The sequence below is a fragment of the Microtus pennsylvanicus genome, chromosome 7 (genome assembly GCF_037038515.1).
Source record: "Microtus pennsylvanicus isolate mMicPen1 chromosome 7, mMicPen1.hap1, whole genome shotgun sequence".
Lineage (NCBI taxonomy): Eukaryota > Metazoa > Chordata > Mammalia > Rodentia > Cricetidae > Microtus > Microtus pennsylvanicus.
Window position 1 is genome coordinate 113,535,185 of NC_134585.1, and position 24,012 is coordinate 113,559,196.

A 24,012-nucleotide genomic window follows, 5' to 3' on the forward strand; every position below is an offset into this window, starting at 1 on the left:
ATCAGATCCCACAGAGATGAATGGAGCTACTGTGGGCCTCTGCGGCAGGTGCCCTGCTTCCTAGCTGGAAACATTGTATCTGTGGGTAGTCAGCGCAAAGGGTGGTAATAGGATCAAGTGTCTGGTGTTATTAATTTGTGCTGCTTTTCTGCTACTCAATGGCTCATCGGTGGATTCTCATGCCACAGTTGACTGGCTGCCAATCAGTCTGTCAGGTGACAGCCATCCACTTCGTCTCCTTCGCACTTGCCTTACCTGGCCAGTCTCATTTATTCCTACCAGTTCAGTCGTTCGCCACAGTTATTACTTCTATTATAAAGTGCACACTAGTTTAATAACACATGGGTGCTGGGATGGGAGGAGAGCCCCCTCCCCCCGCCATGACATAGGTGTACTTATTGTCAAGCTCCTTCGTGTACCTCACATCTAGTGAGCTCTTGGTCAGCGGGGTTCACTGCACAGTCATCCTTTTATGAAGTCCCTAAATCTTCTCTAGCCCTGACCACTCCCTGGGTGTGTCCTGACTGGACTTTGCACCTGCTGACACACCACGCTATAAACACCCGGGGGGCAGGAACTGACTTAAGGCTGCCATCCCAGGGGTCTAGCTCACAGACTGCACTCGGAGGACTTTCCAAGGGCCAGATTCTGTTTGTTTCTTAAACAAAGAGCACGGGACTCCTCTCCCGCAGCGTGGGGGTGCACGATGACAATGTGCCGGCCTCTTAGGTCCCCGCGTTATTAGAGGGGGAAGCGGGATGTATAGTGTACTGAACTGTCTCTAAGCAAGCGCCAAAATGTGCGGCCCAGACGTTAAGCACTCTGGGAGGTAAGAGAGCAGGAAGATTGATGAGCTGAAATCTGAGCTTCTGGGGAGCCAGGCCCTACGTTTCTCTATAGCTCCAGCAGATTTCATAACTTAACATTAAGCTTGTGTTCAGGATTGGAAGAATGGAGAGAAACAAAAGAAAACGAAACTTCCCTCAGAAATTCCGGGAAAAGGTTGGGGTGCGGAGGGAAAAGGAACGAAGGGTAGGGGTGCAGGTGGGGAAGCCCTGGAAAAGGCTTGGTGGCAAGATTGAAATTTTAAAAAAGTATCCAGGTAAAATACACTTAACGCCAAAGTTACCATTTTAACTCTGTTGTCTCTCTGTGGCAGTAAGCAAATTCACATTGTTGAACCACCAGGAATTTATTTTTTTTTTAGGGTTTCTTGAAGCCCATGCTGGTCTTGAGCTCTGTTTGAAGCCAAGAACGACCTTGGACGGATCCTACCTCTACCTCCAAAGTGCAGTGGAGGCCACCATGCCTGGCTCGAAATAATAAATTTTTAAGAGTCTCTTTTGCAAGGCTTCACACCTGGCTAGTCACATGTCAGTTAGCAGAAATGAGAAACACTTGTGGAAACCAGAACACGAGGGCTGTTCTGCACCGAAGAGGGCAGTTGTCCCCAGGGACATCTGTGATTTGTTTTGCACGTATTAATGAAAGGCCAGGGCCTGAAGGGGTGGGGAGAGGGGTCTCACTGGATACCAGAGAGCCTTTTTGAGTGTCTGAATCATCCTTGTGAAGCTTTAAACAAGGAACACTGGTTTTTTTCCTCCAGCACTGTGGAGTCTTTTGTATTCAAATCCAAAGCACAAAACTCTATTGTGGGAGGAAAAAGTCTTTAATAGAAACCCAGACGTGTCCACTTAAAGCAATGACTATAGTCTCACGTGGCAGACATACCATTTGAAGCGCTACAGCTAATAATAGGATGGTGTGGGTTTTCTTTTCGTTTTTTTATGGGTACCTTCGTTGGAAGTTGTTCTAATTAGTACCACAGGGACCCTGGAGAGGGAGGCGGGCCAGGAGGAAGGCAGGCCCACCCAACTACAGGGTGGTGGACAGTCAGGCCAGAGCCATACTTGGCTGAGAGTTCCTGGCCAACCCTCCCCAGCACATCAGGGCTCTGAACCATGAGGGGGTGGGAATTCACTGCCTTTGAAGCCCTTTCAATCCTATCTGAGTAATTATTTTTAGCAAGGGCTAAGCAGGTGGCGGGTGGCAATGCTTAGCTGGGGACCAGAGGGTGTACACACATGTGGGTTGCTGGCTGCGAGACACTCGTGGGGATTCCACAGCGAAGGAATGCCGGACGTCCCGGGATAGGGCCTAAGCGATGAGATTTCCAGACACTTCTTCCAGGCCAACTTTTAAAGGTCGGAGGAAAGTTTCTCGAGGGGTGGGGACCCGAGGGGAAGGTTGGGGTGGGCTCGGGCGTCTCCTCCCCTTTAAGCGTGTGGCCCCGGCCACCTCCTCCGTTACCTGGAGCGGGGAGGGGCTTGGGAAAGTTTGTGTTTGTTGCTGGCACAGCGCCGGGTGGGAGGCGCGGGCGGGCGGGCGGACGCCACGGCTCTTCCCTTTTGCTTTTGGGAGGCGGTCGGGGCTGCGCCCTGGGATCGGCGGGGCCGGCTCCGGGGCCCGGCGACTGGCGGAGGGCGGGAGTGGAGGAGGCGGAGGGCCGCGCCGAGCCAGGTGCGCACGTCCGCGCCGGCGCTGGGCTAGCTCGGCCGGCAGGGAGAGCGGAGCAGGCGCGCGGCCCGGCGGAGCCGCCGACTCTGGAGCAGCCGGAGCTGGAGGAGGAGGAGGAGGAGCGGCGGCGGGGAAGGAGGAGGAGGTGGAGAGTCGCTCCCGCCGGCCGAGCATGGGGCGCCCGGCGCCGAGGCCGCTGCTGCTGGCGCTCCTGTCGCTGGGTGAGTGCGCGTGGGGTTCGGCGGGGCGCGGGGTCCTGGGTGAGGGGCGGGCGCGGCTGCAGCATGGGGCCTGGGGCACTCGGGGTGCCTGGGGCGGCTCCCCGGAGACCCAGCTCCAGAGCGCGGGGCCGCCGGCCGGGTGGGGAACGGTGAGCGGCCGCCCGGAGCCCGGTGCACATCTCCCTGGGCCCGCGCGCGGGGTACCCGGAGCCGTCCGGCCTGGCGGAGCCGGGTCCTCACGTGTGCTGGGGGAGTGGCCCATGGCCGGTTCCCCGACAGCGCTCTCTACCTGTTGGCCGCCGGGAACCGGGCTCACCTTGAACTCCCGGCCCCGGAAGGTGCGGGCGGCCCCGGCCCGCGTGCACGGCTGGGCGGAAATATGAGCTTTTGCTGTGCCCCGCCATAGCCGCGGCCGGTCCGGGTCGCTCTGCACTCATTAGCCCACGCTGAGTTGCTTTTCTAGGAGAGCAAGAGAATCCAACTTCCTTCCACGAAGGTCACTGGGTGACCCAGAGCCTTACAATGGCAATCGTGTACCATCCCCGTCATTTTAGTTGTTGGCTAGATCTGCCTCAGTGTTTCCTTCCAGCTTTTCCTGAAGCTGGCTAGGCTCGTATTTATACACAAAGACCCGAGAGCCCTGCTTCCCCAACTTTTCTACCTGTTACTTCCCTCGTTACTGCCCCTTTCTCTTCTACCCTCCGGAAACCCTTAGTGCCTTTCTGTGGTTTGGCCCAGTGTCCCTACCCCCACCCTAGGAATCTTTCCTGGGCTTCCCCCCTCTCCATTTTCCATTCACTCCTTACACAGACACCATCTTCACGTAGATACACACGGGGTGATCTTAACCAGCCACGAGATGTGTTTATTTAGCTCCTGACATGGTACAAGAAGGCAGATCCCCAAGTGCGATTATGTGCTTCGATCCCTATGATCAGGATCAGTGTCATTTAGGACAAACAGAATCCCAGACTCAGCTCTAGGTTCCCTTCCAAGCCCCTGCAGAAGACAGAGCTCAGTCTTTTGCAGGGCACGTGCTGTGTGTTGTCTATCCCAGCCCAGGCCTCAGCTGCGGGTAGGCTAAATCACTGCACTTCTGGTGGCCTGAGGGTCCCAGCGGAGGCCTCCCTCTACCACTCCCTTCCTGCTGGCATTGGGACTTCACTGTTCCAGCCCCCATGAGTTCTGGCTGTCTGCAAACTAGCCTTTCTAGTTGCTAGTGTGATACTTTCCCTCCGAGGGGTTTTCTGGAAATGACTCGCTCCAAGAACTCATCTAGCCACAATTCTTAAGCCACAGCCCATGTGCAGAAAACATCCCATGGCCCTCTGTGGTTTCTGATCCACACTCTTTTAATTTTCCCCTGCCAGGCGCCTGCCGTTGTAAGTTGCGTATTAGTTGCACATTGCTGGGGCTTTATGGAAGTTGTGTGTGTGGTTGCACATTGTTGGGGATGGACCACACCATTTAATTGGCTTATGTGTCTGGGTCAAGCAGGGCCATGGCCTATGGTTGCACAGATTGCACAGGGCACCCCTCCTCCCATCTGCTACTCACTTTTGCTGTTGATGTGAATGACTTTCCCTAGAGTGGTCAGTTTGCAGTTTGTGTATGAACCAGTTGAGAGGGTAGCATGAAGCAGAAGTTTAAAAAAGAATGCCTTTGAGTGCGCCGGGGTTGTAGTTCTGTGGAAGTGCCTGTGTAGCTTTGCCAGGCTCAGGATCCGGTCCCTCTTTCCAAACAAGCAAACAAACAAACAAACCACAACCAACAACACACACACACAAAGCACAGCTTAGGGAATTTGTGGTGGTATACTCATGTGCCCAACCTTGATGAGCCCTAAGGGATTTTGGGAGTCACTGGCCAATGCAGATTCACCAACAATTCTCTGAACCATTGATGTGCTGCTGCTGGCAAACTCTGCCCCTTGACACCCCCCTCCCTCCCACCCCTCACCCCCCACCCCCGGGTGCAGCTGCAGTCTGACCCATTATTCCCCAGACACGCTGAATCCGGAAATGGAGCGTGTTGATAAGGAAGATCATCTTCCCTCAGGTCCTGCTGCCAGGATGGAATCTTGATGTCAATGCTCTCTGTCACTGCTCCTGGCCTGGTGAATCTCTGTTCTGTGACCTCCACCTGTTCCCTGGCCCTTTGTTTTGTAACTTTGGCCAAGCACAGGTTCAAGCTGTGTCCACCTTCTGAGGGAGCCCCACACCCCACTCGTCCACATCTCCTAGCCAAGGCCCTGGAGGTTCTCCACCAAGACAACTTCTGACCCTCATGTTGATATTTTCCTCCAGCTCCCTTCTAGGGTCACCATTTTTCTGATGGATGATTTTGGGGCTCCCACCTGTGTGCGTTGAGTTCTTGTGATTTCCCTACTAGGAGATGCCTCTGTGTTTGCTTCCTGCTCTTTCTGTTTTAGCTATTTCGTTCTAAGCGCCTGTTTACTAATATTCATGGAATCTGTTGAGCCTTCTGGCTCTCCTGCCCCCCACCTCTTCCCTGTGTATCTCCGTTTGCCCCTGAAGCTCACTTCCCCCTTAAAGCTTTCTCACTAGGCCCACCGACCAGGGTCAGGCCAGAACCACTCAGTCTCACCTCCTTGCCTGTGTCTGTCCTTCATCCCTTTATTCAATATTCTTAAATGCCTACTCTGTGACAGTGCGTTGAGTACTGGGAGTCATGTCCGTGCCCCCCCCCTCCCACGCAAATGACCAGGGTATAGAACCTCATGGAGTGTTTGACTTGGCTGTGAAGACAGGTGGTAAAAACAGTGCAACCCCTGACACCAGCCCAGACCTGGGGAGGAGCAGCGAGGAGGGGGATTCATTTTGGCTTGGGTTGGGGTTACTTTTGCTGAAGAAGTGACATTTGAGCTGAGCCTTGAGGGTAATTAGAATTTTTAAAGAAAGGATAGAAAAGCATCTTCTGGGGAAAAGCGTAAAGGTGTGGGTGAGCGAAGTGCGCGGCTCATTCCAAAATGGCGCCAGAGTTCCACATGAAGAGATGATGGGTGGGTGGGCTGACTTCGGAGGAGGCGCTGTTGACTCTCCATGTAACGTGATCCACTCCGGATCCGTGAATTGTTGGCTCCCTGGGGGTAGCCAGGCAGCCTGTGTTTCACATAGTAGCTCCTGATCACAACACTGAATGTCAGGTCTCTTCCTGGGTCTTACATTCCCACCTGATTATCCCCCAACAGCAGGGATCCCATTGGTCTTGCTCTCTTTCTATCCTCTTAATAATAGGCCTTATAACACCTATATATGGGTGTGTCCTTTCCGTTGTGCTGAACGTAAGTCGCCACGAAAAGTTTGCTGGGTGAGATTAACACGGCAGGAGGAGGCTGAGCCCTTAACTGGTGTGCAGCACGAGACCTAGAGATTGTGGAGAGTGATTAATATATTCTCTCCACCTGAAAAAAAATGTAGATCCACTGAAATAGCTTTTAAGTGACAAAAGCATCACTTCCATATTTTCAAATTCAATTGCTGAAAAAGAGTCTTATGCTAATTAGGCAGGTTAAACTGCCTTAACACATACTTCTAGCACAGTGGTTCAAACAATAGGAACTTTTTTCTTCTTCTTTTTTTTTTTCTTTTTTCTTTTCCTGTATCACCGGCCAGGGAGTGCTTCCGAGGGAAAGCTTGCTTGGGTGGGCCCTTGTTTCCCTGAAGCTCCTCTGGTCCCAGGTTGGTGACCCCGTCAGCTCCTGATTTTTAAGATTACTTACTTTTCATGCTTACTGTTTCAGCCCCTCAAAGGACAGACGCAGCTTGGGTATTATAACGGATACTTCCTAGGCCAAGCTTGGAAGTGACGTCGTTTCTGTGCATATTCCGCCGGAGACAGTTTGGTTCCATGTCACACTAGCTGCAAGGGAAGCTGAAAAACACAGAGGAACCTGGCAGCCATCTGCCAGCTACTGTAGAAAACGGAAGGATGGATTTGGGATTTGGAAGGGCACCAAGCAGCCTTTGTCAATTATAGAGGATGCGTGGTAGAAGATAAATCAAGTCCATTTTTGGTGGTACTCGAGAATGAAGCCAGGGCCTGTCTATTCTGTTACTTAAGAGCCTCACCCCCAGCCGTGTTCTTTTCTGGTGGCTTCTATGAGGACTTTGCAACCTGAGAGGCACAGAGCACCAGTAGCTATCCCTCTCGGATACATCCTGTCAGTCCTCAAAGGCTCAGTTATGGTCATCCTATAGATGAGGAACTAGGTGCCCGGAATAGTGAAGTGGCATGTTCAAATCATGGCCAGACTCCATCCTGTCTGTGCTAAGGATCAGCCGACGGTGGTTCCCCATTCCCATATACTGCAGATTAATTCAGATGAAGAAAAGATGATCATGGCTAGAAAACAAAGCTGTAATTAAAAATAGGAACTGGGGTGTGCAGGGCCCAGGTGCAACCCAGAAGGGAACAGTGGTGTCGGCACGCACCTCTCAGATATGACCGTCTGCAGCCCTTGCAGGTTCGCATGCCTGCTCAGAGGAATGGGGCTGAAATGAAGCTTGCTGCTCCACAGGGCCCTGGATAAGGAGGAAGGCTCACAGGAGAAACACGCGTGAATCCCTCTAGCTTAACAGCCTTTGAAGTGCTGTGGTCTTCAGAGATTCCTTGGCACTTATTTCAGCCTTGTTAACAGAATTCCTGTATCTGCCAAGCTGATTAATGCCTGCCCTGGCTATAATTATTCTTATTAGCCTGCTGGGCAGGAGCTCTAGCTGCCGGTGATATTCCTTACAAGGCAGTTGGGCTAGGCGGCTTTTAGATGGCTATTTGGTTTTAGTGATGAGCTGCTGAGCTGATTTCTCTCCCTATAGCTGAATCTATACTTACATATTGGCGCTGCGTCTGGCGGTGAATAAAGTGTGGGCTTGTCTGTCGGAGTGTGTCTGCGTCTCACTTTATCAAATGAAGTTGGTGGAAGCTGTCAGGACCAGTTCATAGCTGTTGGCTTTAATTGCATTGGTTTCTTTGAGGCAGGGCTGCTAGGCCATTTGACTCTGCATTGGGAAAATAACTCGAACTGGCAAAAAAAAATTCTAAATAATTTATCTTCTGGAAAAGGCGAAGTGCTGGAGTTGGCATAGTCTTTTTTTTTTTAATTTTTGTTGTGGTTTTTTTTTTTTTTTTGGACTACCCCCACCAACACATGCATACAGCACTTGTAGTCTTTGGGAAGCAGCAGCCTCAGACCCAGTGCCAAATGCTATCGCACACCGGCAGTGCAATCTCCAGGAGACAAAAGGACAATGGAAGTGTGTGTTTTGTTCTTTGAATGCTGATTTCTCTCAGTGCTCCCTGAGTGTTTGTGCTGATTATGGAGTCGCTAAGTGGCGTGATTCAAGTTTAAGCATGACATTCCGATGTTCTACCTGCAGTCTGTTTTACACCTCTGTAAGCAGCTGGAACGTGGTAGCGTTGGCATCACTTGGAAGGTTTCAGGGGATCGAGGGACCGTGTATTGGATGCTGCTCTGTCTTGGGTGAGTCTGGTTGAGAACACTGAAGAGCAGAGTCATGCATGCCCACAGGTTCCAGGTTCGTTGCCGAATGCGTGCTGCCATGGAATCTCAATGACATAGAGGTACTTTACAGACAGATGGGTTACATCTCAGGCCTTAAAAGCGACCACGAGCCAAGAATATCTTGGGAATGGTTCTTTCTTGTTCTTGCTTAAAGCTAGAATAGGCCAGCACTTCATAGCCTGTGTACTGGGGTGAGGGATCCCTGTCAGTTTCGTGTGGGTTGTAGATGTATCTGTATTCTGGTGTTTGGCCCTGGGGCCCTGGGAGCCCAAGATCAGAGGCCATCTCTAAGCCCTTGAGCCTTGTAGATGCTATCATTGCTGAGTGCAGTGAGGAAGGCTTGTGGATATAGCTTTTCCTTAGGGAACTTCTGTACTCCCGCCCCTACCGCAGAGTGAGCTGTTTGAAGATGGAAATGGAGTCAAATTTGATGGTGTCTGCTGCTAATCCCAGCTTTGTAGAGGCAGAAGCAGAAGGTTCAAGGATAGCCTGGGCTATATAGGGAGACTGGGTTTGGGGGAGAAGCAGAAGAAGAAAGGGGAAAGGGGGAAGGGGGAAGGGAAGGAAGAAGCTAAGCAGCTTAGTGGCAGACCCTGAGTCATCTTGAGTGCTGGGGACTATGAAGTGACCAGAGCAGAGCAGAGCAGATTCAGGTTTCCCCTACATGGTGGCAAAAGTATACTAGATGTGGGGTTAGGACCTTCACAGAAAGTGGGTCCAAGAGTTGCTTGACAGCAGATCGGAAGGGAAAGTTTTAGAAATAGTCATGGGGGTTGGGAAAAGAGCCATGAGAGCACCCTATTGGAAAAGAAGCAGAGATGAGTGGGAACTTGCTAAAGAGGGAGTGGGGGCGGAAAGTGCTTCTGCAAACCAGAAGGATGAAGAGAGAAAAGTGTGGGCCTGGCGTGGAGGTTCTTGGGTTGGGACTCTGAAGTCTGACTGCATAGTCGAGGTGGGTTTGAAAACAAATGCTGAGGAGTGGTGGGTAAGGGCGAATATTCTAGACACAGGCTGTCCCCTGCCCTTTCAAGGAGACCACTGTGGGGGTGGCACCTGTTCAACGTGATCCAGGGACACTAGCATGTGGAAAGGACACCCGGGAAACCAGCCGGAGAGAGGGGAGTAAGCACGGCTGTCTTAGGTGGACTCCAGAGAACTCGGACAGTGAAGTTGGAGCCCAAGGCAAATCCCTGGCTTTGCATGGTCCAAGAAGAGCTGGGGAGGTTCAGGCAGGATTTGTGTGATCCCAGTAGTCCTCTCAGCCTTTGGAACCCTAAAATGTCCCCACAGTCCCCAGACACTGTAGGAAGAAGTGTTCTGTGTGTCTTTTTTTCTTCTCTGCATGTTTTAAGTTTTTGGGTGTTATCTAACGTCTGAACCAGTAGAATTAACTTATTCCCTGAAGTCTGTTTTTATGTCATGTGTGTGCGTGTGTGTGTTAGGTTTTCTGGCACGAAAGCCTCAGGGATCCCTGTCTTCACCTCTCCAGGGCTGGCATTACAGATGTGTATCACACCTGGCCTTTTCCATAAATGCTAGGAATCAAACTCAGGTCTTCATGGTTGCATAGCAGGTACCCAGCTTACGGAGCCATCTTATAGCTCCCTTGGGTGAGTTTTTGAAAGATTATTTAGAAAGAAAAAAGTGTTTGTAGTGCTGGGTGTCAAACCCAAGGCTTTGTGTGTGCTCCACCACTGAGCCACATGCCCAGCCCATGTGTGCATTGTGGAACCCTTCTCTTTTCTGTCCATATTCTCGAAGAAAGCATCGGTGATTTGTTACTAACGATTACATGTATGATCTAAATACTGTTTCTGTACCCAGTACCTTTCCCATCCCACTCCAATTCCCAGCTGAAAAAAACTTACACGGAGAAAAAATATTGGGTCTAAGTTTTGGAACCAACCCTCCTTTGAAGCCTGCCTCCTGCACTATAGACTGTAGGCAAGTTTCCTCACTACTTTGAACCTCACTTTCCACCTCAGGGAAATGGGAAGAATTCCTCTCTTGGAGGATTATCATCAGTATAAAAATTAGCTTTAAAATGCAAGCATCCCAGTTGATACATACATGTTCCTAGTGCTGTCTGGGACCGCAGTAGCTGGGGGGGGGGGGGGGGGCTCTCCAGATCCAGGCTGATAAGCTGGATCTGAATCTGCACTTTCCATACTCCCAGGAGACTCAAGTGCACACTGATGAGTGGGAAGTCCTAGTGTGTAAGGGTGTTAGCACGCAGAACATACGGCAGCCTGGCTTCTCAGCGAGCACTGAGGCAAAGGTCATGGCAGTGATCTCGGCTTTGCGGATGTGGGAGGCATCCACAATGGAGGATGGGGATAGTGTGGGCATGCAGTGGAAGCTGCCAGCTTGGTTTTGTGTTTAATCCACTAAATTTGGCACGTAGGAGGGATGACATCATGTCTTTCTTTCCATGGAATGAGGTTAGAAGGATGGGGGACCAAGGACTTGAGGGAGCCGCTGAGAACATCACAGGGAAGGTTGGCCAAGGAGATCAAATAGAATAGTCAAGTGAACAAGACTTCAAGGCTTGGTGACTCAGCAGGGGATCTGAGGGTCCAGAATCTAGACTCTTCCATCACAGAAGGCTGTGGTCCAGAATCTAGACTCTTCCATCCCAGAAGGCTGTGGTCCAGAATCTAGACTCCATCACAGAAGTCTGTGGTCCAGAATCTAGACTCTCCATCACAGAAGTCTGTGGTCCAGAATCTAGACTCTCCATCACAGAAGTCTGTGGTCCAGAATCTAGACTCTCCATCACAGAAGTCTGTGGTCCAGAATCTAGACTCTCCATCACAGAAGTCTGTGGTCCAGAATCTAGACTCTCCATCACAGAAGTCTGTAGTCTAGAATCTAGACTCTCCATCACAGAAGGCTGTGGTCCAGAATCTAGACTCTCCATCACAGAAGTCTGTGGTCCAGAATCTAGACTCTCCATCACAGAAGTCTGTGGTCCAGAATCTAGACTCCATCACAGAAGTCTGTGGTCCAGAATCTAGACTCTCCATCACAGAAGTCTGCGGTCCAGAATCTAGACTCTCCATCACAGAAGTCTGTGGTCCAGAATCTAGACTCCATCACAGAAGTCTGCGGTCCAGAATCTAGACTCTCCATCACAGAAGTCTGTGGTCCAGAATCTAGACTCCATCACAGAAGTCTGTGGTCCAGAATCTAGACTCTCCATCACAGAAGTCTGCGGTCCAGAATCTAGACTCTCCATCACAGAAGGCTGTGGTCCAGAATCTAGACTCTCCATCACAGAAGTCTGTGGTCCAGAATCTAGACTCCATCACAGAAGTCTGCGGTCCAGAATCTAGACTCTCCATCACAGAAGGCTGTGGTCCAAAATCTAGACTCTCCATCACAGAAGTCTGTGGTCCAGAATCTAGACTCTCCATCACAGAAGGCTGTGGTCCAGAATCTAGACTCTCCATCACAGAAGTCTGTGGTCCAAAATCTAGACTCTCCATCACAGAAGTCTGTGGTCCAGAATCTAGACTCTCCATCACAGAAGTCTGTGGTCCAGAATCTAGACTCTCCATCACAGAAGGCTGTGGTCCAGAATCTAGACTCTCCATCACAGAAGTCTGTGGTCCAGAATCTAGACTCCATCACAGAAGTCTGCGGTCCAGAATCTAGACTCTCCATCACAGAAGGCTGTGGTCCAAAATCTAGACTCTCCATCACAGAAGTCTGTGGTCCAGAATCTAGACTCTCCATCACAGAAGGCTGTGGTCCAGAATCTAGACTCTCCATCACAGAAGTCTGTGGTCCAAAATCTAGACTCTCCATCACAGAAGGCTGTGGGGCAATAGATGGAGCAGCCAGTTATCAACAGAAAGTTATCAACTTTCTGCTGTTTTGGTCAGCTTAGCTCTAATATCAGAGTAGGGTGGCCCTCGGGCATGTCGGCGAGAGCCAGACAACTTTTTAGAAGTCTCAGTTCCGGGTGTGGTAGAGACAGTGGTGAAAACTGGTGACTGCGATAAGTTGGGGCTGGGGAGCAACCAGTATAAGAATTCTTTAGGAAATCCCTTGTCTCCTTCTCTATAGTGTTCAGCGTGTACCAGGCATTACACGTTCCATGTATTGATTTGTTAACCGCACCAGATTGGTCCTGTTACTAACCCCACCCGATAGGTAAGGGAACTGAGACACAGTGAAATAAAATGCTAAGGGTCACACCGTCAGTGCCAAAACAAACTCACACATCCTTCAAATGGATCTCTGCACGTGGGAAGTTGATACAAGTCGTTAACCTGTGCTAACCATCGTCTTACTATCTTCTAAAGACCCAAGGCTTAGGTCCTGCCTCCATTCCTTCTCCTCACTAGTTTCTTGACCTTGAACAAATTGCTCAGTAACTCTTAGCCCCGGTAAAAGGGATTAGTGTAGCTGGTCCTGAAGGGTTCCCCTTCTATCCCCAGCGTTGGTTGAGCATGCTGACTCCTGCTGTTGGCCATATGGGCCTCTTGGTTGCCCCTGGCACTGCTGGCCCATTGCCATCTTCCCCAGCACTGCTCAAGACTGCAGCCCATGCCTGGGTGTTGTTTCTCACTTGCCTGGCCTGGTCACTGGGTGGTGCCATCAAGGGCTCTGGATATTGTCCACAGTTCTGTCTGTGTAGCTGCAACTGCTCCTTATCGCAACCCATTTCCTGTGCTAGTAAATGGGATTTCCTTTTAGGTTCTCTAGGGTTCTGGGGTCCTCATCCCTAGGTTACCTGGGCTTCCAGACAACAACACAGAAATGATAATACCCGTATAACATTTGAAAGTGGCTAGCTGTTAATTATATTACCACCTTTTTTTGTTGGTGGTGTAAGTTTTGATTGAAGATATAGGTTGGGATTATGTGATTAAGTTCCAACCGTCCAAATGTAACTTGTGTTTTCTTCTACCTTTATCCTGTGGGTCTCCTACAGGGCCTGATTGATGGCTCTGCCCTACAGGAATGTGCTTGCCTTGTGCAGAATTACCCAGCTGGTGCCCTCTCCCCTCTCTCCTTTCCTGCTCTCTGCTTCTCTCCTCCCTGGGAAGCCCATGCTGGCTTCAAATGCATTGTGTCCCTCCTTCAACCTCTTGAGGCTCGCGAGCATGTGTCACCACGTCCAGCACAGCAAGAAAGGATGCAGGTATTTAGGTGTGTCTCAACACAGTTCTGCATTTGATGCCCATCCTGGAGGGGTAGAGAGTTCAGATTCTGACATCCCCTCCCCCATATGAGCCCTAACTGGCTTAATGTACCTTGATGTTTCTGGGGGTTTTCCTTCTCATTTGGTCTGAAAAGGGAAAGTTCAAGATTATTGCTGGGTGCCATCCCACTGAGGAATGCATCCTAGAAAGCTTTCATACTGATAGCATCCTGTGCCTCTGGCCTACGACTTGACTTGATGCATCTTGGCTGATGCCCAGTCCTCCCTGGCTGCTTCGAGGTACAACTAAGTCCAACAATGCTATCTCCCTTGTGTAGTGTGCTGATATTGACTAAGAGAGACCCCTTTAGGGGTGAATTCTGTGTGCTAATAGCTTGCTACTTTGCCCTACTCTAGAGGTGTTGGGATTGACCCTGTTTTCTAAATACATTGTCTCCCAGGATGACCGGAGGCAACTCTGAACTTGGTGTTGATCCAGGGTGTTGCCTTTTAGCTTGTATGCAATGAAGAGCTACCAAAGAAAAAAGAAAAAGAAGGCACTTGGCACAGCTATTCATTTTTCCATTTTCTGAAAGCTGGCACATCCAAATGTTTTTTATTTATTAGAAGACATTACAGTCTGTCATCCTTGATTGAGAAATCCATACAGTAAATCCAAGTTAGGATGATGATGCCTGACCCAGGGCTGGGTACAAGGCGGACACTTTGTCATATTAGTCAGTGGGCACGGCTGTGGCTCTAGAAGGAACAAATGATTTGTGCCTGACTGTTAGTCTCCTGCAACCCAAGGCGTTCCTGCTTTCCCTTCAGCAGTGCCGGGGAATATTTACCATGTTCCTGACACCGTGACACATTACAAAGGAATTAAATGCAGTCCCAAGAAGAAATGGAGCCAGTCGTAACTGAACAGGGGTGGATCCTAGGTGCTTTCAAGGGTCTGAGTGAATCAGTTATTTGAGGGCTGTGCCCGTAGTTAAAGCGGCATAGCCGGGGCCGGGAGCTGTTACAGAACAGTGTCGCAGAGCAGGTGGGCCAGAGGTAGAAAAATGACCACGGGGAGGAGATGAATGTGTCCAGCTTGGCATCCCATTTAGGGATTAGCCGACTTAAGCCGAGAAAGTAAGAGACCTCAGGGCTGTGGATATTAAATTCTGAAAAGGGGAGTGGGTGGCGAGGATGACTGTGTGCAAAGTCACCCTGAAAGGTGTTGGCAGCATCGCCAGCGCCCGCAGAGCATCCTGAGCCACGTGCACACGGCATGTGAAGTCTTCCGGGGCTTCTAGGGAGCACGCCTGTTAAATGAAGGTGATACGAGGAAAACAGCTCACCAAGCGATTACTGATGGTCCCCTTAGGTCGTTAAACACGGCATTTCTTTAGAGGACTATCGCCTGTGGAGAGGAAGGTTGGGACGTTAGTTGGTTTTCTACGGAAACAAGGTTTACGTAGTCGTGTGGCTAATTTGTCGGAGTCCCACTTTAATAACTGTTTATCCCACAAACAGGTTCATCTAAAACATCAGTATGAGTCCCAGAAAATGCAGTGTGGTGCCTGCTGCAGAAGTAATTGGGGGAAGTTCCTCTCTTTGGGTGTCCTTGGAGGGCCACAGAGGCAGGCAGGCTTCCTGTTCATCTAAGTGTGTAGCGGCATGAGTCTTTGTATTTCCTTATATGCTTTGAAAGCACCTCTGGTTTATGTATATATTATCTAATACTCATGTAGTACACACACGTATACACACAGCAGACACACAGGCGCACACCATATGTGAAACTGTGGTCATGTGGTGTCCCCCCCCCACACACACTCCCCAAGACAACAGGGTTTCTCTGTGGCTGTCTTGGAACTCACTCTGTAGACCAGGCTTGCCCCGAACTCACAGAGATCTGTCCTGTGATTCTTAACAGAGGCTGTCTGTGAGCTCTGTCTGTCTGTCTGTCTTTGTTTTTGTACTGGAAATTGAACCTTGGGCTTCACCCATGCTAAGAAAGCACTCTACCAGTGAGCTGTATCCTTAGCCACCACTTCCCTGCCTTCTGATTTTGAGACAAGGTTTCCTTAAGTTACCCAGAAAGGCTTCTAACTCACACTGTAGCCTAGGCAGACCTTGAACTGGGATCTTCCTGCCTCAGCCTCTTGAGTAGCTGAGATCACAGACACAGCTACTTGCTGTCTTTTTGTCTGTATGCCTGTCATCTGTTTTTGCTGTTATTTAGGAAAGAATTGCTTGTGACTTCATTTCTATAACAAAAGCTCGTAGAAGAGGAAAAATAAGTATACTCACGGAAAAAAGCCCAACAAGCAGATAAGATTCCCCCAGTACTATGCGTGCATAGTCGTGCACACAAACACGCCACCCACGAACGCGTGCACAGCGAGAAAGTCTCTATCCTTCTGGATCGTTTCTCTTCTCTTCTTGGCAGCTTGTGTGTAAGACACACCACTCTGAGATTCCCAGTATTGTCCCTTTGCTGTCTCCACCCCTTCCTCCCTTTGTGGGGTTGATGTAGCCTCTCCCATTCCACAACAGCGGCTGCTCCTCACACCCCCCCCCCCCCAAGCCTCATCCTGATGCCCACAGTGGAGAGACAAGGCTTCCTTCTCCCCGTGCTCATTTCCAGCACCCTGTGGCTGGGCTGGTCCCCACCACAGACCAGCTGCTCCTCATCACTGTTGCAGCCATCCGCCAGCTCTGAGCCACTGTCTCGGGGCAGGGCAGTGAGGCTGCTGCCTGGAGCCTGTGCCACGTCTCACTGTCTGCCTCATTCAAACCCGTGATTTATTATCTACCCTGTGCCAGTCATTATTCTAGAACCTGGGGCACATAAGGACATACATAGTCCCTTGACTCCTTGACTGACAGGTTTGACATCCATGGGAGAAGAGGTGGCATTTGGAGAAATGTCCAAGGATTGTTAAAGGCTGAATGTTTAGAAACAGTTAGGGAAGTTGGGACACATTCTGCTACTTCAGGTAGAGGTGCTTTTACAGAAAGTAGGATTTTTCTTTGGGCCACCAGCTCACAAAATAAATGGCCCTGGAGACTTCTTATTAATTATGAAAGCTCGGTCTTAGCTTAGGCTTTTTTCTAACCAGCTCTTATAACTTAACCCATTCCTATTACTCTGTGTGCTGGCATGTGGCTCATGGCTTTTACCTGTCCTCCTTCCTTTCCATCTCCTCTGGCCTGTCTGCCCTGCCTAGATTTATCTCCTCTCCTTTTCTCTCTGTCCAGAATTCCTGCCTCTTCTCTTCCTGCCTAGCTATTGGCCATTCGGCTCTTCCATAAACTGATCATGGTGACACATCTTTGCATAGCATAAAGGACTTTTCCACAACTCAGGTGTGCTTCTTTGCCTGTTTGTGTCACTGCTGGGGGCACCTCTGCATCTGTCCATGCCTTTCTGAAGGCTTTAGTGGCGTCTCCAGAAATGCTTTCATTAAGGCTCTGCAGCACCCCGGTGGTATTGGCTGTTACCATCTCAGAGACGAGCACTGTGACGTGGTGGGGAGTTGGTGTGGAGAACATTGAGACTGGCAGGATGTCACCTGCGGTGGTGCTTGTAGCCCGTCTCAGTGACATGTGTCATACTTGCTCCAGACATGTGCCCTTCACTTTCTGTGATGAGCTCAGCCAAGAGCTCGGTTGGAGATGTCTTAGTGGGGGACTGTTTCTAAAATGAACGAGATTAAGTACTCCTGTTAACCCACCTAGATGAGGAACCAAAGGTCCAAAATGCCTTTCAAATTCCCGGAACGTGTGGACATAGGCATGACCACAGTACCTGTATCATCAAGCTGGACTTGGATGTGGTGTTTCTGTCTCTCCGGGTCTCACTTCCAGTAGGGTGACAGACTACTTCAAACCTGGGATGCTAATGGGTAGTCTGGTCCTCTGCAGCCACTTCCTGAACTCTTCCTGGGTGGGCACTGTGGCTTCAGCAATGAGCACTTATTTGAGCTCATCAAGTCATGATATTCAGTAGGTTTTGTCTGGCCCAGAAGAGGTGGGATTTCCAAGCAGGTGAAGGAATGTGGGGAAAGAAATACCCTGATTTATAAGTGCTCCTTAGTTGTGTTGTGTGTGTGTGTGTGTGTGTTTTTTTGTTTTTTGTTCTTTTGTTTTTTTTGAGCAAGTGTCCCTATGTAGTCCAGGCTGGTTCTGAAAAACATTATATATCCCTGACTCGCCGTGAATTTATGATCCTTCTGTCCCAACCTCCCGAGGGCTGGGATTCCAGGTGTGTCCCCTCCCACCTGCTCCTGCATGTTGACTTGGAGTGAGGAAGAGAAGCTTGCAGCTGAAGTAATGGATGACTTATGAGCAGCTGCATACTGCATGCAGCCAAGAAGAGCCAGGCAAGTGGCCCAACACAAAAATCAGAAACTAACTTAAAACAGAATAGATTTTTATTTTGAATTTATTTATTTATTCATAATTTGGTCACATGGTTTCTGAGCTTGGACTTTATTGAGGTCATCATTCTCTGTTCAAAAGTTGGGCATGCCTAGATGTAGGGTCTTTACCAGGAAACGGCTGAAGCTGGAATATGTCGTATGATTGAGGAGAGATCCACACATCACCTGGAATGCTTTAGTTCCCTTTGTCCTTTAATTACTTCATGCTTTTTTTTCTTCCTTCTTTCCTTCCTTCCTTCCTTCCTTCCTTCCTTCCTTCCTTTCTTTTGGTTTTTCAAGACAGGGTTTCTCTGTATAACAGCCTTGGCTGTCCTGGAACTCGCTCTTGTAGACCAGGCTGGCCTCGAACTCACAGAGCTCCACCTGCCTCTGCCTCCTGAGTGCTGGGTTATTGCAGGATCCCTATGCCCATGGGTGTGCTGTGTACCCCTGTTCCGTTCATCGACCATCAGGGTCCTGTCAATTTGTGTGTGTCTATATGCAGTCGGTGTGCAGTGAAGGGTTGTGAATGCAGGCCTTTTCATTCCTGTCTCATTGATGTAGTCTTTTCTTTAAAAGCCATGCAGACAAACGCAGACACTTTCCTTGCAGCCACACGCAGCTCTTCACGGAGCTGCATCAGGGAAGCTGGCATGGACCCCACACCACCCACACAGTACCTGGAAAAGTCTCTGAACCTTAAGAACAGGTTCTAGATCTTGCGGGGGAGGAGGGACTGGTTTTAGAAATAGTAAGGCGAAAATAAAATAATATGTAATCACTCATAAATGGATTTTAGACATAAAGCAAAGAAAAACCAGCCTACAATTCACAACAAAAAGAACCCTAAGAGAGACATACATGGATCATATGTACATGGGAAGTAGAAACAGACAAGATCTCCTGAGTAAATTGGGAGTGTGGGGATAGGCAAGAGTAGAAAGGGAGGGGTGAGGAAGGGAGGGAAGCGGAGAAAAAATATATAGCTCAATAAAAACAAAAACAAAAATAATAAAATGGGCACAGTAATACCTGCAAACATATAGTAAGATAAAAAGCTAACCAATAGCGAATGGGGGAGCCTTGCCCCGGATTCAGCTCAGGTGTCTTTCGTGCCCATTTGTGAGTTCAAACTCAGTGCTCTCCTGTCCTCTTCAAACACACAGCACAGTGGAGGACCAGGTGTTCACACAGAACTTGGCAGGTGAAGCTGGCCGGTTTGTACGTGGAGAGGATTGGGAACGGCTGAGTAGTGAGGGATGCTAGGCTTGCCCAGGCCCCTAGCAGCTGTTATTCTGCAGAATGTGCTGAACTAATCCTTGTGTGGGTAGATGGTGCTTCAGCCTTTTCTGTTTGTGGTCCATGGGCAGGGCATCATTTTAAATCATCTTGTGTTTATTGGGTTATTCTGTTTAGCCAACGGTACAGATTGCCTCGAAGTGGTTTTCTGTTTTTTGGTTTTTTTTTTTTTACCTCTCTCTCTCTCTCTTGTAAAAGTTATCATTTGGTCATATGACTTTCTGGAACCTCAGTTGCCTTATTTAGTTCTCTCCAGGGGGATTATGAAATCATGTGGGCACAGTTTGCAAACTGTAGGGAGCAGTGCCTTGTCAGGTGATTCTGCATCCTTAAGGGGGTGGATGTCTACTCAACTCTTGGTTAAGTTCCAGCAGGGAAGTGGAGCCACTGTGAATATTATGGGATAAGAGCTAGAGCAACTATGTAAAGAGCTAGAGTCTGAAAGGGGAGTTGGAAGGTGAGGAGCTGGTCACTGTGAGGACCACCAGAGCAGAAGGCTCCTACCACCCAAAACTCACATGAAGCTCTGCCTTGTCTAACTCTAACCTAGAGTTAACAGAGAGAAGAGGATTCTGGAAAATGTAGTTTGGCCTTAGTCAAGTTGACACAGTCCAAACCCCACCGTTTCATAACGTAGCGTTAAAGACTTACATGGCTTTGGCCTGTCACAGCCTCTCCAAGACCCTCAGAGCTGGAAGCACTGTCAGGCTGAGTTCATTTCGCTCATGGTCCAGTCCGTGAGATGTGGCCTGAGACTTTGCTCTCCATCCCTGACAGTCTTCCTTACAGTGCTATCTGTGATGCAGAAGGTAATGGTTACCCGGGCAGTGGAAGCATTGCCTGTAAAGAACCCATTAGTTCTAGTTCAGGTGGCTACAGAAAGTCTCCTGACAGCCACTTCTTTTCCCTCTGTGACCCAGAAAATGTAGTCTGAAGGCTCAGAGATTTCTAGACATAAAGGACCAAAAGAGGACTGTAGACCTGGGAACAGTCTACAAAGTCGAGAGAGTAGGGTTTCACTCCCCGACCACCTGTGTTCGTCCCTGTGGCTTGTTAGTTATACCGTCCTTCCAGCCACCTGCGGGACATTTCAGCCTGTCGGACCCTCACTGGTTTTCTAGTGTTTCCTTTGGGAAATGGTTTTTATTGGCTATTAGATTCCTCTTGACTTCCCAGCACAGTCTTTGAGCACAGCCAAGAGCTGCTGCCTCTGTTTGATCATCCCCCTGGCTTTGACCCTCCTTTTACTTCCTTGTTTCTCTATAGAGGGAAGGACCTGGCACAATCCATCACTACCACATCTGCTCCGGGCACACACTCTACACAGAGCTCTTTGTTCAGGCCGCTACCCTTATCTTATCTTATTATATTATGCATAACATAATATATAATATAACCTTATGTTTTTTCATGTTCAGCCTTTTCATTCCTTGAAGGTCCAGTGGGAATAATGTCTTTGCTCGAAGTCTCCTTCAACAATCATTGTGGGTGGGAATGCTCTTGGTCTTGTTTTGTTTCAACCCACACCGCACCTGTTAGCACTCCCCTTTATTATAACCGCATACCCCTAAGACTCCGGGAACACCTCATGTGCCTATGGCCTAGCACAGCGGTATCTTGCACTGTGGTTGTTTACTGGATTAATAATGGATATGTGTCTAGTGTATCTTAGTGAGAACATTGGTCATTTTTGTTGTTGTGACCCAATGCCAACAAGAAGCAATTTAGAGAGAGGAGGGCTTTGGCTCTCAGATTCAGCTGATGCGGTTCGTGATGGAGGTGCCAGGTAGTTCACTGGCAGGAGCGTGCATCCTGTGTTCTTCACCATCTCACTGCTCGGTGGAACAAGAGGCAAAGAGCAGACAGGAAGTAGAGCCCAACTATATTTCCAGCTAGGCTCCACCACTTAAAGATTCCACAACCTTCCAAAAAAAAAAAAACACCCTTGTGTTCAAACACGTGAGCATAGAGGAGACATTGCGTGTTCAAACCACAGCAGTGATGTCTTAGCTGAACTTTCTGTTTTTTTTAAAGGTCCATTCTAGTAGAACCATATTTGCTTTGGGATGGCATTTTTGAAGTCCTGGCCATGTGTGACTTTATGTCGCGGTATCCGCCGGCCGTGACTTGTTTAATGTGTACATTACAGCATTCCCGTCACTTAGGGACTGTCTCGATGAACACTGGCATGCTCCTCCATGCCAGGTCTCCTGGAGGCAGGCCGGAGGGAGACAAAGGATTTTCATTTGTTGAGGCAGGAACTCCAGCAGAGGCATTCACCGAAAGGTTTGTAAGTGTGTGCTTCTGTGTGTCCATGTCTAGTTCACCCGAGCGCTGGGCCGTCCTTGGAGGACTCCATGGGCACCTGGGCTCCTGAGAGGGTGACTGCGGAGTGTCTTTGGCAACCCAAGCACCATGAGCTCCTTATTTCAGGGCTCAGCCTCGCCTGCGCCGCTGTCATCGTGGCCGCTGATACGCATCTTACAAATGGCTCCAATCTGAAAGCCAGATGATAAAAATTTGAGCAATAATAGGAACAGATTGCAAGAATGCTTTGTAGCTGGGCCACACTCTGCAGGTCTTGATTTAGAATAATGTTGATGATAACCTGAGAAATAAAATTATTTCCTGTGGCTATCAGGGGGAGGTGGGAAGGGATCGATAAATAAAGCGTGGTCTTTATTGTCTCATCTCTCTTAGGTTGCCATAGAACTTCCCGCCGCCTCACACATTGCTTATGTAGTTGTTTACCTTGAAAGCCTCGCCTGGCATTTCCTGCCTCTCCTAGCTGTTCCAGATACAGAAACCTGAAGGCATCTAATTACTTTGTTGAGTATTCGAAAGGGAGGGAAATGGTAGTCTGTTAACTGGCTGCTGCTGAGATGTCAGCCTGGGGCTTCTAGGCACCCTTCCGAGATAAAGCTTGCATTACCTTTTCTGTGTGTGTGTGTGTTAGGGTTGGCATCACTTCCAAAACTGAGAATGAACATATGTGTGTGGAGGGTGTGGGGGGAGGAATGTAAAGAAACTTGAAATTATTTTTTTTAAGATTTTTAAAATATTTATTGATGTGTATGTGTATGCAGACGTTTGTGTGAGTGCCCCGGGAGCCCAGAAGAGGGAGTCGGATGCCCTGGAACTAGAGTTACAGGTGTTTGTGAGCCGCCCACTGTGGGCATTGGGAGCCAAACTTCAGTCCTGTAAGAGCGGTAACCCATGAGCCGTCCTGCCAACCCCCTTTTAGCAAGACTCCTTTTCATTTCTGACCTACCTACTTATTGATTGGAACTCTCCTCTCCTCGTCATGACGCATTTTTCTGTTGTTTTGTTGCCAACCCGCTTCCTATTGCCACTATTTCACTGGAATGTGAAATATTTCAGAAGGGATTTCTAGCTGTTTCTCTCCTTCCCTCAGAGCAGGCAGAACCATCCCAGCTTGGGGTCCCATGATAGCTCAGCATCTAAGCAGCTGGGGTAGGGGCGGGGGGGGGGGGGTGGGGGGTGGGCAAGTACTGCATTCCTCACTCAGTTGTCCTGGCTGGTGCTCCTCCGGTCATCCAGCTTCCTCCTAGTGGGGGCAGGCTGGGAACAACTGTCTCCTGAGGTGTTCTGGGCTGGGAGCCCCCTGAACAGTACCCAGCTTAGAGCATAGCATATCAGAGACACGCGGTGTGTTCTTAATCAGACAGTATAGTATTGCAAAGTAAATGCCCGACTGATGCTTCCGGGACTTTAGGTGGAAGTTTGGATATTTTTCTAGCCTATCACCACCCCCCATTCCCCCTTTTTTTTGGTTGTTGTCAGAGATAGGATCTCATATAGCCCAGGTTGGCTTCTAATCTTTCTGTCTTCACGAGTGCTGTGATTTCCGAGACTTGCACCACCGCCCCAGGCCCAGCTATTTATCTTTGTGGTGACCCTAGAAATTAAGACATAGATTATTACACATTTAACCAGCAACCGTTTCAGCCATGTTTACCTTTTTGGCTGAATTAATGCAGAAAAGTGGATATTGGCTAAGTTTTTTTTTTTTAATTGTGCTTGAATATGTAGAAAACGCTTAATTAATGTACCCTTTATTTAATTAAAATTAAAAACAATAAACTCTGTCCATTGTTGACTCCTCTGTGTCTATTAGTGAGCTTTAAAAAAATTACTACATTTTCACTTATTTTGTGTGGTGTATGTGTGAGCCTATTAGGTCCGAGATAACCTACTGAGGTCAGTCTCCGGATCTGACTCAGGCAGGGCATCAGGATCTGTGGCACGGTCTTACTCCTAAGCTGTGAGCAGGTCCTTCCACTTCACCTCCTACTACTACTTTGTATGCTGTGGAGCTCATATATTTTTTATTAAGTATATAGATTAAAATCCAAAAGAGGTCACTGACACTATTTGGTCGGCTTCTGTAGTGGCACCCGCAGAATCTCTGTCTCTCATTGCTCCTTGTGTTTTCATGGTTTCGAGATGAACCAGCTGTTTCTGGCTGAAGAATTCCATTTAGTGTTTCTTTTGGATGCCAATTGATTATCTTTTTTCCCTCTTGTGAATTGGTTGAAAGCATATTTATTTTGCTTCCACTTAAAAGTATCCCCCCCCCCCCCCCCCCCCCGCACACACCTTTTTACTGCCTGTGGGACTCTAGGTTGGCAGTTACTTTTTAGGGCTGCCATTCCATGGTTATCTGAGCATCGTTTCCGGTGAGTGTCGGGTATCAGTTGTGCTGTGGCTCCCTTTTCTGCCTCTCAGCACTCTCCCGCTTGTGATATAGAATGTAGCTTGCTTTTGCAGCAGAGTGTTGTTCAGTTAAATAAGAAAGATCTTAGTCACTATCTCTTATTTATTCTCTCTCACACTTTT

At 49.0% G+C, this 24,012-nt stretch overlaps 1 protein-coding gene across 1 annotated transcript in view; it reads left to right on the forward strand.

Annotated features, from left to right (window-relative positions):
* Positions 1-2,383: 2,383 nt before the first annotated feature.
* Ptgfrn (prostaglandin F2 receptor inhibitor) overlaps positions 2,384-24,012 on the forward strand; it is a 70,822-nt gene continuing 49,193 nt past the window's right edge. Inside the window, exon 1 of the mRNA XM_075981785.1 lies at positions 2,384-2,738. Within this exon, the coding sequence (XP_075837900.1) occupies positions 2,690-2,738 (49 nt within the window). The 5' untranslated portion in view covers positions 2,384-2,689. The remainder of the gene's footprint in view (positions 2,739-24,012) is intronic.